The sequence below is a fragment of the Typha latifolia genome, chromosome 11 (assembly GCF_019914945.1).
Source record: "Typha latifolia isolate L0001 chromosome 11, TyphaL0001v2, whole genome shotgun sequence".
Lineage (NCBI taxonomy): Eukaryota > Viridiplantae > Streptophyta > Magnoliopsida > Poales > Typhaceae > Typha > Typha latifolia.
Genome location: NC_133096.1, coordinates 8,571,662 through 8,590,183, shown reverse-complemented (window position 1 = coordinate 8,590,183; position 18,522 = coordinate 8,571,662). Strand labels below are relative to the sequence as shown.

The window sequence follows — 18,522 nt, the reverse complement described above, 5'->3', positions numbered from 1 at the left end:
GTGACATGGAGGAGCTGCTAATGTTTAAAGAGATTCATCCAGATGAGCATGCCAAAAGAAATTAGCTTATCTGCATCTATTATGGAACGCCTTATTTATATATTTTAATCAAACTATAAATCACCATGGAGGAGACAGGAGAGGAATTGGGATTCAGTGTTAATCGACCATGTTTGAATTTATCCAACTATCTATCCAATGGTTCCATCATGTCTGCTCAAATCCTACAATTTATTGTATTGTATCTTCTTTTTGGCATGATTATAATTTATACATCGATATATATCCAATAATATATTTGGTTTGAACTGCACGAGTTGACCCATATTGAATTCATAAATTATACTATAGAAAATAGTCTGTGTTTAGTATCACAATATGATTATAAAGAGTGCAAAAAAATGATAATTTATATACTTTACAGAGCTCTCACCTAATAAGTTTTTCTGTTTAAAATTTATGCTTGTTTTACTTCACGACTTGGAATAGGATTTCTATCTTCCTGACAATTAGTATGAGAGCTAATAGTTTAAAAAAATATATATCTCAGATGATTTTGAAACGATTTAGTGTGGTTAATTCAGTGGAATCCTGATACAAAATTAGAAACATAACAAAAAAAATGATAGAATCCTGCATGTTTCAGCTGAACTCAAACAAAAGATGCAGGGGACTGAATAATCGATAACATCCATTATCAGACATCATGATGTCTTCCTCTCAGCACAGCACTATCCACCACCACTACCGAAACCACTAATTAATGCTGATGTGACTATTAAATTACATGTCATTAGGAGGTGTAATCAAGACGAGTTAATCTAGCATTAGTTCTGATAAAACTTAAATTAAAATTAATTTCGAGACTAGATATTAGATCAATTTTATATTAAAATTATTTTAATTCAAACTAATTTCAATATCAAACCTAAATAAGTCGATTAATAAGCAATTTCAAACTCTAATCAATTCAAATCTTATTTCAAGCCCTATTAAGCATAAATTACACCAAGCTTGAAATATGACTTGTTTCATTTATAAAAATATAAATTAATATTTTTTATCTAACAGTTTATATTACTCATATTATATATATATATATATATATATATATATATATATATATATATATTACTATTTAGTATTGAATTTTTAAACCTATACTAAAAATTAATATATTTTCGAGGCGAAATGAGCTGCTAAAGAGTAAAGACTACGTGAACATAAATTATGGTATCCAATTAGCCAGATCTAGAATTATCATGGCCCAAACTTGTGACTTAGCTAATGTGATATATATATTTTTTTCTTCCAAATCGGCTCAAGCTTGAGGCAGGCAGTAAATATAACGAGATACTTCCTATCATTCTTACAATATTTGGTCCCCCGTTTTGACTTATATTACTTTCTTAAAGTCAACACGGAAAGAAGGAGAGATAGAGAGAGAGAGAGAGAGCATGAACTGGATCTATTTAATTAGGTTTGGATCAGATCTCGATGCCTAAAAAGTCAACGCTGGACGTTTTTTTTTTCTAAAAGAAGAAGAAGAAAAGAATTATACATATAACGAAGACATTAATGATCAAGCCTCTTCGGTAGACTTGCTCCGTTGGAAATCCGAACCTCTTTATGGTATTATTTCGATTGAGTTTTGGAGGTTTTTTTTTCTTTCTTCTATAAATCATATGGTGGGTCTCAGAACTTGTTATTTAAAAGTATATATATATATATATATATATAAATTTGTTATTTAATAATTTAATATAATATTCGCACCTTGAATACTTCTAACATAAGGTGATCGCGGAGAACCTATCTAGTTGATGCTAATTTACTATATATTTGGACAGTTTAGTTGAGGAATAAGAACTCATGTTCATAAATTAAGAATATTTTATTCATGATTTATAACCACATACCATCAAATCTGATATAATTAATGCTTTGATTAACCTGATATTACTAATATCATGGATATTAAACTTCTTATTCTTGTATTTCTATTTTGACGTAGAGTTGGAATAAGGAAGATAACCATTTATCTTGGTATTACAATAAAATACAAAAATAATATTTCCCCTTTTATAATCATGAACTAAAAATGAGCATAGCACTACCATATATCTTATTCTTCAACCAAACATAATCCCAGAGAAATAAAAAAAGGAAAAAAAAAGAATCCTGATTTCAGAATATTCCAGCAGCTAAAGTTTAAATCAAGTTGAGTTTGAGATAAATTATTTATCTAAGACTTTATATTTTGTAAATCATATCCTAATTTTTTGGGGGGTAATATGAGAAAGAGTCACTCTGAATTCTGAATACTTCGTTATTCCGGTCCGGTGACTTGCACAAAGATCATGGTTAGCTTTGGGAACTCGGGGCAGTGTGGTTTATGCTTAATGGCTAATAGGAGTAGGGTGTGATGTGTAAATAAGATAACATACCCGGTGCGAATCGTAAAATCATCCAACGGCTAAAACTTCGTCTACTAATCCTATTCGATTCTTTCTTCTTTGGGCTTTCTGCGGATTCATATACCGCCCGTAACCAAGGATCCGCATTCTCACAAAAACCCTACCTCTCTCTCTCTCTCTCTCTCTCTCTCTCTCTCTCTCTCTCTCCAGCCATGGAGGAAACCGAGGGCTTCGTATACGAAACCTTACCAGACTTTGCCTTCGGCGCCGACTCCGACCAATATCCCGCGGTTTCCTACTCCGTGTTCCGTAACGAGATCACGTCGGCGGAGGATCCCGCCGGTCGCATCCCCGCTGCCGACTTCTTCTCCCTCGACGTATCCGCCGCCGAAACCCCACAGTGCGACGAGTCTCCTCCTGCTCCTCCTCAGCCTCCGCGGACGTCGGCTTCGATATGTCGAACGCCGGAGACGCCTCGGGCGTCGGAGAAGGCGTGGTTCCGTGCCGGGTGCCGCTTCCAGAGCCCCATGCTCCAGCTTCACAAAGGTAACTTTCTCAGTTCCCGCAAGAGATTAGGGTGTCGATTAGGGGAGTGGTAGGAAAGTAAACCTACTTTATTGTTTGGATAAGTTTTTAGCCGCTAATACACAAACGAAGAGCGTGTATTGTGCTAGAGATATGTTTTTCCTTTTTTTTTTTTAATGATGTGTAGAGGGGTATCATAACGTTATTCTGTTTACTACAGAGATCCTTGATTTTTGCGACTTTGTCTCGCCAACACCTGAAGAACAAGCTTCACGTAGTGCTGCTGTACAATCTGTTTTTGAGGTTGTAAAACACATTTGGCCTCAATGCAAGGTGTGGTGGAGCTGGCTGTTAGATTCTTACATCATGTCTTTACAGCGGATTCATCCATTACTTTTCTCTTCAATTGTTTTTTTTACTGTGCAGGTGGAAGTTTTTGGATCTTTTAGGACGGGCCTGTATCTGCCAACGAGTGATATCGATGCAAGTACATTGCATCTTCTACATTTACCAAGCCAATAATTTTTCCTTTTTTTGATTCTTCGATATTGTTACATATCTGTAATTGCGAGATTTCCTGGCAAAATGTATGTTTGAAAGGTGTAATGTCTGATGTGTATACCATCTTAGCTTGTATGATGTTCCCATGGTATTATATTAGCTTGTACGGCAATGCCATATGCCTTGGCATAGGTTTGACCGCCTGAGTTGTGGAATAATCACTCCATTACCCAGTGATGGAAGTAAGGTTGCAATATGTTGTCCTCCCCGGGTCTTCCATGGTGGATGCCTAGTGCACTGGATGCACTTACTTTTGATGCCATATTTCAATTTCAGCTCGCTTACTTTGCATCAGATGGTGTCACAAGTTCCTTTTGCTTCCATACCATGCACATTTCCATAAAGGAAGTTTCATACAGAGGTATTTTCTATTTCTTATAAACTCACCGTGGCCGCTGTAGGTTGTGATTTTGGAGTCAAAGGTGAAGTCTCCACAAGTTGGCCTGTATGCTCTTGCTAGAGCATTATCCCAAAGAAGTATTGTTAGAAAGATGCAGGTAGAAATGTAACAGTGGTTGTGTTTTTTAGTAGTTCCCACACATTACGTCAGTAACTCGTATTCTTTACTGCATAGCTTCAGTGCTTTGTCTATATGATGCCATTCCTTTCTCTAGGTTATAGCAAAGGCTCGGGTGCCAATTGTGAAGTTTGTAGAAAAGCGAAGTGGGCTAGCTTTTGATATCAGGTACATCATCTTCTGATTCCACTTTCCAACTTTATAATTTAAGTTATTGAGCAGCATCCAATTTTTCAACAATTTGTTATAACTTGTTCTGACACTGATGTATTAGGTACAAATTGAAATAATAAATCTTAATAATGATAACGACTGTTTCTGAGGTTCTTACTTTACCTTGTGAATTTGTGTTTTATTTTCATCTACCAGTTTTGATGTGGATAGTGGACCCAAAGCTGCTGATTTTATCAAGGTACTTCTGGAAACTTAAGCATTTATCAACCTTTTGTTTTTGCTCTGCAGAAATATGTATGTTATTAATAGATCCCAATAATGTGATTAAGATTCATTTGGCTCTTTTTCTTGACTGTGTATTAGAGAAAGAAGGCAATCTTTAAATCAAAAGTTGTTATCTTTTTTCCTCATATAGCTTATTTTCATGTTGAGAGGACTTTCTAGTGGATTGCCCCCTTAATTGGATGAGCCTAAAACCAAGATCGCTGTGTATGTCAACCAGCATTATAACTTCTATAGCTAGCCCTTTGATTTTCTTGTTTTGCTTTTGTTTGAGAATTTGGCCCTAATTTAGAGAATTGTGAAAATCAGTTAATGTGCTTAGAACTTTTTTATATCTGAGTTGTGATCTAGCTAACCACCACATATGTGGTGAAAATGCTTAGCTGACAGATGGTTACTAGATTGTAATATTAGAACCGATCTTGTTGAATGCGATTATCCATACATTTGTCAGCAAAAGCTTGTAGACACTTACTGCCATGCCTGTGAAATATGATTCCATCGTAATTTTTTAACAGGATGCTGTGAAGAAGTTACCTCCTTTGCGGCCATTATGTTTGATTCTGAAGGTTTTTCTGCAGCAAAGAGAATTAAATGAGGTTTCTTTCTAGTACTATTCCTTACTTGTTAGACTTTGGAATCGACCTAAACTTTTCCGAGTTAAGTTTACCTGTTCCCTTTGTTTTATTTCAGGTCTACTCCGGCGGAATTGGTTCTTATGCTCTTCTTACAATGCTAATAACACACTTACAGGTAATAAGACATTCTTATATCTAATGTTATATTGTTTTTTGATTGTGCCAATTTTTAGAGTGGATCAAACTGTGTTTCTAAGTTTCTTATATTTGTTGTTTTTGCAAAACTGAGCCTTAATAGAAACTCAAGTGTAATAAACTAAACTTTTTCTCATAGCCCCTTAAATTAAAGGAATATATTCTAGGCTTGTAAATTGTTATGTCCTTTGTGTTCCTTGATAGAATTATGTTCTGTTTTGGTGCATATTTTTTTTGTAGTTTTATGCTTAATCTGAATTTCACTGTCAAATTTGTGGCCTTATGCGGAAAATTTCCTGCTTTTAGATGCACTGGAAAGGACAAGAGTTACAAGGTCTCCACCAATCTATGGAACAAAATTTGGGAATTCTTCTGGTATGTAATTTCTTTTTGATTGTGTACCGAGTATTCTTTTTCTTTTGTCTCTGGTTTTATTGACCTTCATTCTCTTAGATAGGGAAATCTGATGCGAGAATTGTAAAATTAGATTTATAATACATTCATAAAGCACCTAATAGACTTTTGTCCAGAAAGCATGTAAAAAGAATGAAAATACCTTGGCATGGGATTCAGCATCATTTAATATTTCTGTTAATTGCATCTTAGAGATGAAAACTATCTGACGACTGACTTTATGACGTTTATAAAAAATTTCTTCCTTCTTCACCACTTTGGTTCTTGAGGCAGTATGCCATGCAGAGGGTGGAATAGGGCCAATAGGCTAACATAACTTTTTGCTTTTTTTAATATTTCAATTATGTGTTACTAAATGTATATCAGATTTCTGATACTAATGTATGTTATTCTGCAGTTCAGCACCATAACTTGTAGAAGGTAAAGAAATGAATAAAAAATGTCTGTATAGAGTCCTACGGCCAGTATCTTGATCTTAAGAGGACAAAATTGTGTTGACACTTCCATACTGATTTTTTATTTTATTATTCTTCTGGTATATCTATAACATACACATTCTGATGAAATATGTTTATGTATTACAAGCAGACGACCTTTTTGGAGGGTGAATATGCTTAATGTTCATAATATCAACATCTTCATATCAAAATTTGAAATGTTTACATGGTTCTTCAATATTTTATACTTTTAAGTGAATTGATAATCATGCCAAAAAAGGTGGCTTGCAACTCAGTCAGTAAATAGAGCATCAAAATTTAATTCCACATTGTCATCCAACAATCATCATCCGTACTTTCTTTTCTGCCTACAATTTGGGATTGGTTCTGATGCTATATTTCAATGAATGACGAGCTTAAACTTGACTGACACACATATTTTGCTTAAATACAGTGTCCTTAGTTTGCTCCTAGTCATCACTAGGTCTTTTTTGTGTAGATGCATCATTTGATATGTTGCTACGGACATTAACATACCCTATGGTGGTTTTATTTTAACCTTGTATTTGCGTAACAGGTTAATTTCTTTGATTTTTTTGGGCGCAAGCTGAACAATTGGGACATTGGCGTCTCTTGCAGTTCGAAAAGTAGCTTTTTCTTGAAGAGTGATAAGGGGTATAATTATACTGTCTTCACCTGGTTCCTGTTTTTAACCGTCAATAGACTTTCCTTTCCTTACATGTGTCTATGGATGCACTTTCTGTAGTTGCAGGATAATTGTTTGCACTTCTGTTAGTTGTGTTACAGAAAGTGGAGAACCATAGTTTCTCTTCTCACTAGTGATTTGTGTTAATCAATTTGGAAATCTGTTCTTTAGTGTTGGATGTAAGTCATCATAGGTTACCACTGAATGGTGCAGTCAAGTCACTCTATAAATGCTCAAAAGAGGATAAAAATTCTCTCTTCATCTATGGGCTGATGTGATCTGGTCTTTACTAATCTTCTTAACTACACCTAGAGGGAGGTCACGCAACTGCTTAAAGGAGTAAGCATACCACCTGTTGTTCAGTTACGGGTCCCATGACTTGTTAACGTAGCTCAGTTGCATGAAGAATGATTGTCATATTAGAGTAGTCACGAAGAACAGTCTTTTAACTGTATGCTTACTTCAGTCATTTGAACTGTTCTGCGCTCTCACTTAACATTCTTTTTATTCTTCTGTTTTGCTAGTCATGACATTTTTATCCTCATTTTCTGTAGATTTATGAATTCAGATCGACCGTATCTTCTCTCCATTGAGGATCCCCAGGTGAGCTGCTTGTGTTTTCTGAGGTTTATGCAATCTGGCCTCTAGCGTCCACCAGTAACGAGAAACTTATTATATTTGGATAATGTTTTCAATGGTATAGGCACCCGATAATGACATTGGGAAGAACTCCTATAACTACTTTAAGGTAACATTTATGATCTGATTTTTTCTGACATTTAGTGTTATTCATGTCTATAAATATAGGCTAATTTCTTTTGATGCTTATTTCAAGTACCCTTGTGCTTGACAGAATAAAGATTTTTAAACAAATGTGTTTGCTTTTCTGAATGTAGTCTAACTTATCAACTTTGTAGAAATTGTAATATGCATCTCACTTAATGAGGTCAAGTTACAAAAGGATAGTTATAATATTGTTCTTCTGAGATGTCTTATGAAGACCACTTATCAAGGACCTATTCCATTCAAAAGTAGCAATTATTGGGTTGGAGAAAAACTAAAGGAAACTTATGTAGGAGTTCGATAAATCTCTGCATTGGAGGACATTGCCCAAAATTGAGCTCAATCACTGTTGTCATTTTTGTCCCTTAATCTCTTCAGGTGTTCTCGGTCCTGATACTTGCATGGATACTTATTCTTTCCGTTAACTTTGTTACATAACTATATTATTACATGCTGCAGGTGAAATCAGCCTTTTCGATGGCATACTCTACACTAACGGACGCAAACACCATCATCAGCTTAGGCCGTAACAGGAGCATCCTGGGTACCATCATTAGACCGGATTCTCTGCTTCTTGACCGTAAAGGTGGAAATAATGGAGAGCTTACGTTTGATAGCTTGCTCCGGGGAGCTGGGGAACCAATTGCCCATCAATTTGAAAATGGGAATGACATGATATATAACTGGCAGTTGGTGGATGATGAACCATTACCAAGGGAGAATATAGTCGCTGAGGATGACAGTGAATTGTCATCTGGGAAGAGGAGGCATGCCCCAAAAGCAAAGCAGAAATCCAGTAAAAGAGAAAAGCTGGACACCAGGAGGCATGAAGAAAATGGGGTTAGGAAGGAGTCAGGAGCTAAGAAGCGAGGAAAAGGATACCGTGATAGTGATAGACATACAAAGAGTCTACCTCGTTATGGAAGTAGTAGTCGGTGGTAAGCAGCAACATGGTTCAATGCTACAAGCTTTATTTATTTCAGCTGCTGCAACCTGCAAAGCAGTGACAATACGACAACAGGATCAAAGAAGATCCTGTAGTAATATAGAGAAAACGTGGATGCTCATCACAGCATATAGAAGTCAGCAACGCCAAAGTGGTCATTTGCTGATGCCAATCAAATGATACTAGTCCATGAGGTATTTGGCTGCTGCTGCTGCTTGTCAGTACCAAGCTAAGTTTAGTATAATGATCAAGGCACATATATGTAACACTATGACCGGTTTCTTTTTGTATGCTATGCAGTAGTTTGTTACGATCGATTTAGACGTGCGAGTACCTCTACATATAAGAGGTGCATGAAGGCCATAACTTTCTACTCATCTTTATGCAATTATTCATGGATCAGACTTATCGTGTCAAATTCTTAAACAACTTTCTGGAGAAACAATATCATGCTTTGCATCCATATTCCCGGACAAAGACAATACGCATTAATATTCAAAATTATTGAGTAGGTTTTATAAACAGTTTTCCCAGCCTCTAGATTGAGATCGTGTTAGGATGGTACAAGTCAAACTAATTTAATGGCTTTTGTGTATAACAAACAAATTGCTGACCAGGAAAATGGGGTTCAATGAAAAATTCTTGCCAGACAGATATGAAGCTTCTGATAATCACTCAAACAACATGTGCATCACTTATTTATATTGTAAAGGCACATAAATCACAAAGATATAACTGTTCTGGAAAAATCAACCATATTTACAATCAACAAGAAATCGAATTCTGCAAGGACTGCAAAAGCACTTCACTGAAGCACCTTCACTCAGATATGGAGGCAGGTCCGAAATTTGATGACACTATTATGTTACCTTCACCATTCTCGTGGGGGCATGCTGGCAGATCCTCCATTCAGCCGGTCAAGCAGCACATTGAAGTCCATAGGCTGACCACTCTCTGCCATCTTATGGGTGACACCAATAACCTGCTCTCTCGGATATCCCATACTAATAGCTTTCTCAATCATGTCGCCATAAGGGTGATTCAGCATTATCTGCTGTCCTGGATGGCGCGACCTGCCATACTCACTGGAAGGCAGTTGCGGAGAGTGGGCAGGTGGAACATTGCTAACTGAATAGTTGTATGGGGCATTGTAACCTTGTACATTTACAGGCGGTCTGTAGGATGCAGTACTTGTGTACTCAACCTTGGTCAGATGTGGTCCATACGAGCCCTGTGTATTATGCTGTGTCGGTGGCTGTGATATGGTGCCACCTTGTCCGCCATAACCCAAAGGCGCAACTTCAGAGCGGTTTGCACCAGGCTGATGAATTGTGGAATATTGAGCCTGTTTAGCCATGCTGCCAGAGAATGTTTCAGGAACTGGATTGCCAGGTCGGTAAGATGAGTATGGAGGATAAGATGGTGGAGCCTGAGATCCGATTTGAGCCTGCAAAGGTGGCAGTTGTGGTTGCACCACTTTTGGTGGAAGCTGCTGAGTGCTAGGTTGCTGCGGTTGCACCACCTGTGGTTGAAACTGCTGAGAGGGTTGCGGGGGCCATTGCTGCTGATATTGAGGAAATGATTGTGAGCGCGTCTGATTTATCATTTGAGGTCGCTGTGCTGGATCCTGGGTAGGGAGATCCTGACTCTGAGATCTTGCTTGCATGTATTGAACCTCAGGTTGAAATGTCTGGCTCTGCTGGTCCTGTACTGCAGTTTGACGCTGTGGATAGTATGCATTTGCTTGGTTCACAACATAATGGTCCTGTCTCACACTCTGAGGAACAGATGCTGCCTGCTGTGGGATTTGCTCTTTGTAAGGTTGTATCTGCGGTGGGACAAATTGGATTTGCGATGGAAGTGACTGTGGTATGTTAGCTTGGCCAGATGGTACAATAGCTAGTTGGTTTGTCAGTTCTGGCTGGTCGTCGTGCTTCTTTGACTCTGTTACTGACGATGTAACACCCTCTTCATTTTTTTGAGTAGATTCCTTCTGTACAAGCTGAAGTTTTGTGAGTTCCTTCTGAGTCTCAGCAAGTTCTTGTTTGTCCCTCAGGATTTGTACAGATCTGTGGATCTGGCGTTCAAAAGAATGAACATCTCTTAGTGCATGGTGAACCGGTGATTCTAAAAGAACAAGCTAAAAATCATGTACTCTAACAAAAATGAAAAAACTGATAGTTTAAGTGCAAACTTGCCTCTTGAAGATGCTTCTCAAGAGACTTGAACTTCAAATCTTCTTCACTACGATCCTGAGTCATTTCACTTCTAAATTCACCTATTGATCTTTCAAGTTTATAGCAATAGATCTCTAGTTGTGACAGACGTCCACTGACTCCCTCAAGAGAATGCAGTAGATTATCAGCATATTTTTTCATGCACTTCTCAACAGCTGATAGTACATTCTCTTTGGAATAGTCTTCTTGTTCGTAAATATTTATCAACGGTCTCCCCATTCTGCTGTCATGGAAATCCTGCTCAAATTAAGAATACAAACCATAAGTTTATCATATTCTCTAACAATACTAGTTTGGAAAAAAAATGAATGTATTACCTTTGATAGAAATATGGAGAATTCTAGATCAAAACAAACTTGTATAAAATCTTCATTGAAACTAACAAAGATGAAATAGAAAAATAATACATTTTTCATTTTCTCTATTGAGCATTTTTGTCTGAAAGACGAACATAGTTCTCAATGTCAGAAGTTCAAAACTTCTTCGACATCAAGGCTCTTTCCAATTACTCCATGCAGAAGGGGAAATTTTGCTGTTGTTAGTAGTCTACCAAGAAATTTCATCACAAGCACCACAGTTTGGAAATTAGTACAATTATATAGAGATCTGATAATAATAGGTTGATAACTGTCTGCTAGTAATAGAATATTGATAGTTCCAACAAATCCTTCTTGACATTGACTATGCAACTGCATTGGGTTTTAGGAGATGCTAATAGAATGGCAGGGGGAGAGAGAGAGAGAGAATTCATGGAAAGCCAACACAAACATTTTAAACAAATGCAAGATTCCTAAAGTATCATTAAACTGTAATTGTTAGTGATGTCAAAGTTATACAAATTGATCCCCAAAATTGGGGAAAATAAAGTAGTGCCACAAAATAGAAGATTCTTCACCTATTAAAAGTACAATTGCCAACATGATGTATAACATCAAGGCAAAAATGCGGACAAACTTCCCAACAAAATTGAACTTTTCCAAGCATTCTCTTCCTGCCAATATCCCAATGAATTGTTTTCTTTCTCTATCGATGATATAAATGGATTAGGGCTTCCACAATGGGAGAAACGAAATGGATCACCAAATAATTTTGACATTATATAAGGTTTCTTCTTCTCTACACAACATAAATCAACTAAAAGCAAATTAAAACTTTGCGAAATAAGAAACTAGTAGATCAAAACAGGAACGGAAGCCAAAGACAATCAAATAAGAACCTAACACCTTTATTTTAAAATTTCCAGTACGAAGCCAAAGCTGGATAACGATCAGTACAAGAGAAACAAAGGTTCATCGAAACTATACCTTCCCCAAGGGATCCGATCGTCTCCCGTTGGAGAGACCCTGGGAGGTGGAGTCGTCGTAGGAGCAGAGGACGTCATCGGAGCCGAAATCGAAGGGTCGGGAGCCCGAGACAGCTCGGCCGGAGGATCCACCGGAAGCCATGGAAGAAAAGATCAAGAGCTAGAGTTAGGGTTTGTAGACTTCTCTTCTCTACTTACTCTTCTTCTCCAACGATAGGGAAAGAAGGGAATAAGAAAAGTGAGAATTTGTGCCTTCACGAGCAAGTCTCAAGTGGATTAAACAACGAAATGGGACAAAATAATAGAAGGACAGCGTTGAAAATGGTTCAATACCAAATAATTCTATTAGAGTCGGTAAGTCTCCTTTCCTCTGTAGTTTCGTTATTTGACATGATTCTATTTAAACACGATTCGATTGATGGCTCGACAAGATAGGATTACTTGATAGAAACAACTTCACGACTTTTAGTTCAAAGTAATTATTTACACATATAATTTAAAATCTAGACTAGATAATTAAAAGCTCGGTAGGATCTAAATATCTCTGTATCTAAAGATAGTTGACTATTTGTCTAACCCATATCTAACCTTTAATCTAATTGTTAGAATAAAATATTTAAAATATTTATAAATAAGACCCTTAGAAGAACCAACCTAACCAATATCTTGTATTACTTTTATCACTATAAACTTTACAATAAACACATAATGCAGGGTCTTACATATAAATGCCCAAGATATTTCTATCCGATCAGGATTGGGCTAAAATCTAATCAAATCGAACCAATTTTTTGATCTCTTAATTGGTGATTGAATTCACTAGATTTAGACTTGATTCGAGCCATTGGTCTCCCGCCAATAAGAGGTATGCTAAAGGATAAGATATGTCCACAATCTTAAATTATACTAATGTATACTATCTGGGATCAAATAAATATCCCAATGACTAGATTAATTTGGTGGTACAAAGATATAAGAAGTATCTCTAGATATACTAGTGGTGTTAAGTTCTCTTTATTTTTCTCTAATAATTAACGCCAATATACTAAGAAACTATCAAATTTTAAGATGAGTGATTAATTTGTAATGCACTCGATCTCCATCTAGCTCGAGTTCGGCCCAATCCCGAACTGTCTACAGCGTACTTCTCTTGTGAGATTTCATGGTAAAGTTATAATTTATTCTCCCATGGTTTAATCCACTTTTTATTTCTCATTATATATTTAACCTTGATAACTTTTCTTCCTATGATTTTATTTGTATTACTTTACCCTATTACAAATATATTAAACTAAAACTATATTCTTTTATATATTTAACTAATTTATAATTTATATATATATATATATATTATATTTTTATCGAATAAAATTTAATCAGTATTATTTTAGATGTATTAAGAAGTTACTAAATTATCGATAATTTTGTTTCTAATAAGTATTTTAATTTGACTCTAAATTAATAAAATATAATAAATAAATGTAAGAGAGTGACATAAATTTAGACTTCTAACCACCTGGATGTAAATTATAATTTTGTCTGAGTTTTCCTTTTAATGTCTCACCTAATTTATCAAGTACATCATTATTAGAAGATCTATAAACTCAGAATAAATTTGTAAATTTTCTAAGATTTTATTATCAACTTTATAAAGTACATCGCTCTCATGAGCTAAATTTTGTCTAATTTAGACTTTAAATTTTGTAGATGGCCGACTAAACTATCGCTCCGAATTAAAGAACTGTTTCATAGAGTCGAGCAGCCCGAGTTACAAACCGTTGGGTCAAATCATAAAATTATCTAATAATTTTTTTTATAATAATTATTTAAAACCGGAGTTAATCATTCTTAGTTTCAGGATGCGGTAAAGCTGATACCGCCATCTGTTTTTATATCCACCCGAAAGGAAAATGATCTACAGCTCTGATGCATGAACTTCCTATTTCCGAATAGTTGGCAGTATACGATTAGCTATTGAATCTGATCTGATCTGTGTGTGTGTGTGTGTATATATATATATATATATATATGCTTTCTTTATCCGATTATCCTTTCTCTTTTATTTTTCATTTTACTCCCGAGTAGAAAGAGTAAGTGTTGCGGAGGACGAGTCGATGGCGATCTGCTCTCCGTTAGATTCATCGGAATCAGGAAGCAAAAAGGCATGGATAGTGCACGGCCTCGTCGTCGGCGCCGCCATCGCGGCGGCAGCGGCGGCCCACGCCGCCTTCTATTTCCGCTGGCCTTCGAGAAGTTTCCGGAGCCGGGTAGTCGGGATCATACCGGCTCGATTCGCCTCCTCCCGGTTCGAGGGCAAGCCCCTCGTCCACATTCTAGGGAAGCCTATGATCCAGGTTCTCCTATCCTTCCTCGAGATTCGTATTTCGGACATTCTAGGGAAGCCTAGTGTACTGGATGTAATCTGTATGAGTTATTTTGCTGTTCCCTAGTGATTTTATTACATTGCTGTGGGAATTAATTATGGGGTTTGTAGAACCTTTCTCTTGTAAAGAAGGGCTGGAGAACATAAATCGGAAATGCGACATAGTGATGGTTAATTGTTTAAATTTGGAGGAGTAACATTTTAATAGGTTTCACAAGATTTTAAGTCATAGATTTTGGTAAAGCTGACAACTTTGACATCAGAACTGTCTTCTCAAACTACTTGATGCATAGGAAAGAAGTCAAAGAACCCTCGCAAATTTGAATATACTTGGTACTAGAATGTGTTGGATAAACTGTTTATTCTTGAATTAATTGCCCTCTTGTCGATAAGTCGTATTTGGAGGCAATAGAAGTTAGAGGGGATTTATTCCTTTTTCTGATCTGGATGCAATTTTTAGAATAATACCGGTTGTGGTTTAAAAGTTATGTTTTTTTTTTTTCCAATTTTTGTGCTTGAATAAATAGTGATATTCAGTTGTTCTCTCTCTTCTATTGTAGGTTATGAATTGAAAGGCCTTATTTTTCTTTCTATATTTCTGAGTTTTCAGTTTTTTCTTTCAAACACAGATGAGTTGTATTGATATGAAGTACAAATATTTTATTCTACGTGTTCTTCATTTTACTTTTGCAGAGAACATGGGAGAGAGCCAAGTTGGCTTCTACCCTGGACCATGTTGGTAAGTAAAGCTGGTTGTGCGTTTTCTTTTCTTTTACTTTTGTTTGTTTTGTTTTGTTTTTTTGTTTTTATGTTTTTTGTTTTTTTGTGTGATACCATACATACTCTTGGCTGTATAATCTCAGTTCAATTAAAACTTCCACCGGGAAGAACATTTGATCTTAAATCTGTACAATCTCTAGTGCCATATATCGTTTCAGAAGTATGAATCTGCTGCTCCAATATTTAGACTAGTTAAACTTCAGCTTTTTCTTATTAAAAAGATATATCTTCATACCAATTTTATGATCCAATACTCTGAAATCATGCTCATAAGATATATTTTGAGATGTTGTATGCCTACATAAGATATAGTAATTTATTATTACTATTGATTCTTCTTATTCTTTAATGATTGTGTTTCTGCCTCTTGTGGTAGTTGTGGCGACAGATGATGAAAAAATTGCAGAATGTTGTAGAGCATTTGGAGCAGATGTGATAATGACATCAGAATCATGCAAAAATGGTTTCTTCTTTTCCTTTATAGATTAGATAATGTATCCAAATTTCTGCAGCTATTGATAAACCTTTTCTGCTTGTAGGAACTGAACGTTGTAATGAAGCACTTCAGAAGCTTGGTAAAAAGTATGATGTTGTTGTCAATATTCAAGGAGATGAGCCACTTATTGAACCAGAGATTATAGATGGCATTGTTAAAGCATTGCAGGTGGTTATTTATGTATGGAACTTTTAATGCATCTTCCATTTCTGTTAAATGTTTCACTTTTTCTAACCAATAGTTCTTAGATTGCATAATAAGGCCAGTAATGCACTTATACTTCTCATGCCCAGGCTAGCTGCATTGGCCAATATTTGTGTTGCTTTACTACTCCTTAAGATCAGGTGAAAATGACTCGCTGCTAGTATGAGAATCAGAAGCCTCACTTTTCTAAGCTTCTAGATTTAACCTCTTTCAGACTTGGATTGCAAGAGTAAAAAACTAAAAATGCTTATGATTTCATTACCATGAAATCTCTTTGTTCCACTTGACATTATGTAGGTGGATTTATCAAAATCAAAAGTAGTTCTCAAGATTTCTTAAAATCAAAGTGGTATAACATTATGCTAAGTTATTACCAATTCTCTGCCCCCTCCCCTACTTTTTTCAGTTCAGTGGGTGTGTTATTGGTGAGCTATCTCCTCATCTAATTAGCCTTCTGGGATTTGACCATATCTCCTCTTATATCTCTCATAATGGAAGACAAGTAATTTTAGTTAACGAATGCAACTAATGTATTGAGAAAAATATATATAGTTGAGATTTAGAAAGGTTGGTAAAATTGATCTGCATCTTTCTTCCTACAAAGAAATTTGAAAGTACATACAGTAAAAGTGTTCAGTTTATTTTCATGCTGCTCTGGAGCAACATTTCTTTATGCATCTTAAAGTTCCTTTCTGGCTGTGATAACTTCAAGTCCTTGTCTTCCCCTCATCAGTACAGGCAGTTGGTTAACATACGGATTACTGACATTAAGATGTGATTATAGAGTCAATGTTCTTGAATTGTGAGTCTATAAATTTCAAGTGTGACTTTGCTTAGGAGGGGTATCTTATGTATTAAATTTTTTATTGTCGCTCAAAGGTGTCCGGAGTAAATCTTAATATAGTCAAGATAATGATTTTACACTTGAAATCTTACAGTTACGGTATATAACTATGATACGGCCTGCTCTCTAACTGCTTCTTTGTTTTACCATGCATTCTTCTCGTGCTTTGTGCAAATAATCTAAAATTTTCTTGCTTTGGAGTATTTTTCCCCTGTCAACAACTAGTTGAGTCATTTTCCCCCTATGCCATCTCTGGATAGATATTACTGTTATGTTTAGACATGCACTTCCCCCTCCTTTCTTCGTTGTTACTCTTTTTCCCTCTTTCTTTGCCATCTTCAAATGTAAAAATAATTGTGTTGGACTTCTGGTGCATAGGAAGCTCCTGATGCAGTTTTCAGCACAGCTGTCACTTCACTGAAACCAGAAGATGCATTTGACTCAAACCGAGTTAAGTGTGTAGTAGACAATCGTGGTTATGCAATTTACTTCTCAAGGGGGTTGATTCCATTTAACAAGTGAGTCTTTTATAAGCTGGATTAGTGGCTCTGTTATGGTTATTGGTTTTGTGGCGCTCTCACGATCACGATATGACTTTTCATATTGCTGTTTGGCATATTCTATTATTTCAGGTCAGGGAAAGTTAACCCTCAGTTCCCATATCTTCTTCATTTGGGTATTCAGGTACTTCTTGCGTGGATATCTTGATTATTTAGTATGCCACGTTGCGGTTGTTGAATAATGATGTTTTCGCTTGGGTTTCTAAATTGTTTATCTGCACCAATCAACAAATTTGTGCGAACAGTATTTACTAATATTTGTCATTCTCTCCATTCAGAGCTTTGATTCCAAATTTTTAAAGACTTACTCAGAGCTTCCACCTACCCCTTTGCAACTGGAAGAAGACCTGGAGCAACTGAAAGTTCTTGAGAATGGATACAAGATGAAGGTAATTCCAGATATGCCGTATACAAATTTTGTTAATTTGTCCCCTGAAGGATTCTTTTTTCAGTTAAATGTTTATTATGGTTTCTCTGAGTATTAGCATAACTAATTTTGCTTGATTGACTTTATGGCTGTAGGCTGTTTACTTCTAAGTCCTTGTGCTACCCATCATGCATGTTGTTCATGCAATTGTAATATGAAAGACATCTCTTGCGAATTTGCAGGTTATCAAAGTTGACCATGATGCACATGGTGTCGACACGCCTGAAGACATTGAAAAGATAGAAACACTGATGCAAGAAAGAAATATCCCGTAGTGGAGCAAGTAAAATTACAAGAGCGATGCCGAGAGTGAGCCTAGTTCTAGTATTCTCCATGTCTTGTTTGACTTACGTAATGAATTATTATATCTGGTAGCCTAAATTCTCTAGAGCTTTTTCTTGTTTTTTTTATTTTTTTTCAACTCTGTAACCATGTCTTGTTTTGTAAGAAGTGTTTGAAGGCAGTTCGTGAGAAGAATTTTACCATGAGAAAGGTATAATAATTTATTGTGACAAGGAAATGCTACTGCCAGTTTAATGGATTTATAATGTGGAGTAACGTTAACTAATTGTGATATATTTGCATCCACTGAATATATGCATTTCACATGACATATGCGTACTGTAAAAATAAAATAACCCTTCTTTGCAGATAACACGTATTTTGATCCACATTTGCTAAGGAAGTTATAAAGTGGAATTATTCTTGCAAATCATTCGACGATCCATTGATTGGCTTGACCTATGTCGGCAT

General features: G+C 36.0%; 3 protein-coding genes across 3 annotated transcripts; 2 read left to right on the top strand and 1 right to left on the bottom strand.

Annotated features, from left to right (window-relative positions):
- Positions 1 to 2,531: 2,531 nt before the first annotated feature.
- Positions 2,532 to 8,937, top strand: LOC140797383 (uncharacterized). Its single transcript, XM_073150769.1, has 13 exons — positions 2,532 to 2,963; positions 3,163 to 3,275; positions 3,369 to 3,425; positions 3,905 to 4,000; positions 4,118 to 4,188; positions 4,390 to 4,432; positions 4,995 to 5,075; positions 5,170 to 5,229; positions 5,556 to 5,624; positions 6,678 to 6,775; positions 7,361 to 7,409; positions 7,510 to 7,554; positions 8,049 to 8,937. The coding sequence occupies exons 1-13, from the start codon at positions 2,630 to 2,632 to the stop codon at positions 8,529 to 8,531; spliced, it is 1,599 nt and encodes a 532-aa protein (XP_073006870.1). The 5' UTR covers positions 2,532 to 2,629; the 3' UTR covers positions 8,532 to 8,937.
- A 266-nt stretch (positions 8,938 to 9,203) lies between these two features.
- On the bottom strand, positions 9,204 to 12,449 carry LOC140797382 (uncharacterized). The gene is made up of 3 exons (XM_073150768.1): positions 12,077 to 12,449; positions 10,734 to 11,009; positions 9,204 to 10,612 (listed from the first exon to the last, which is right to left on the bottom strand). The coding sequence occupies exons 1-3, from the start codon at positions 12,215 to 12,217 to the stop codon at positions 9,407 to 9,409; spliced, it is 1,623 nt and encodes a 540-aa protein (XP_073006869.1). The 5' UTR covers positions 12,218 to 12,449; the 3' UTR covers positions 9,204 to 9,406.
- A 1,482-nt stretch (positions 12,450 to 13,931) lies between these two features.
- On the top strand, positions 13,932 to 18,289 carry LOC140797847 (3-deoxy-manno-octulosonate cytidylyltransferase, mitochondrial). Its single transcript, XM_073151528.1, has 8 exons — positions 13,932 to 14,429; positions 15,152 to 15,197; positions 15,615 to 15,701; positions 15,778 to 15,902; positions 17,161 to 17,300; positions 17,415 to 17,466; positions 17,621 to 17,731; positions 17,952 to 18,289. Exons 1-8 carry the CDS (start codon positions 14,190 to 14,192, stop codon positions 18,042 to 18,044), a joined length of 894 nt encoding a protein of 297 aa, XP_073007629.1. The 5' UTR covers positions 13,932 to 14,189; the 3' UTR covers positions 18,045 to 18,289.
- Positions 18,290 to 18,522: the final 233 nt, after the last annotated feature.

What these genes read in the sequence shown, in the direction of transcription:
- LOC140797382 (XM_073150768.1), bottom strand. Translation starts at nt 12,217, where the DNA reads ATGGCTTCCGGTGGATCCTCCGGCCGAGCTGTCTCGGGCTCCCGACCC. An exon ending in GATCGGATCCCTTGGGGAAG is followed by an intron (nt 11,010 to 12,076) that starts GTATAGTTTCGA and finishes TAATTTGAGCAG; the next exon opens with GATTTCCATGACAGCAGAAT. An exon ending in TTGAGAAGCATCTTCAAGAG is followed by an intron (nt 10,613 to 10,733) that starts GCAAGTTTGCAC and finishes TTTGAACGCCAG; the next exon opens with ATCCACAGATCTGTACAAAT.
- LOC140797383 (XM_073150769.1), top strand. Translation starts at nt 2,630, where the DNA reads ATGGAGGAAACCGAGGGCTTCGTATACGAAACCTTACCAGACTTTGCC. An exon ending in CATGCTCCAGCTTCACAAAG is followed by an intron (nt 2,964 to 3,162) that starts GTAACTTTCTCA and finishes TGTTTACTACAG; the next exon opens with AGATCCTTGATTTTTGCGAC. An exon ending in AAGCTGCTGATTTTATCAAG is followed by an intron (nt 4,433 to 4,994) that starts GTACTTCTGGAA and finishes ATTTTTTAACAG; the next exon opens with GATGCTGTGAAGAAGTTACC.
- LOC140797847 (XM_073151528.1), top strand. Translation starts at nt 14,190, where the DNA reads ATGGCGATCTGCTCTCCGTTAGATTCATCGGAATCAGGAAGCAAAAAG. An exon ending in ATCAGAATCATGCAAAAATG is followed by an intron (nt 15,702 to 15,777) that starts GTTTCTTCTTTT and finishes TTCTGCTTGTAG; the next exon opens with GAACTGAACGTTGTAATGAA. An exon ending in TTCTTCATTTGGGTATTCAG is followed by an intron (nt 17,467 to 17,620) that starts GTACTTCTTGCG and finishes CTCTCCATTCAG; the next exon opens with AGCTTTGATTCCAAATTTTT.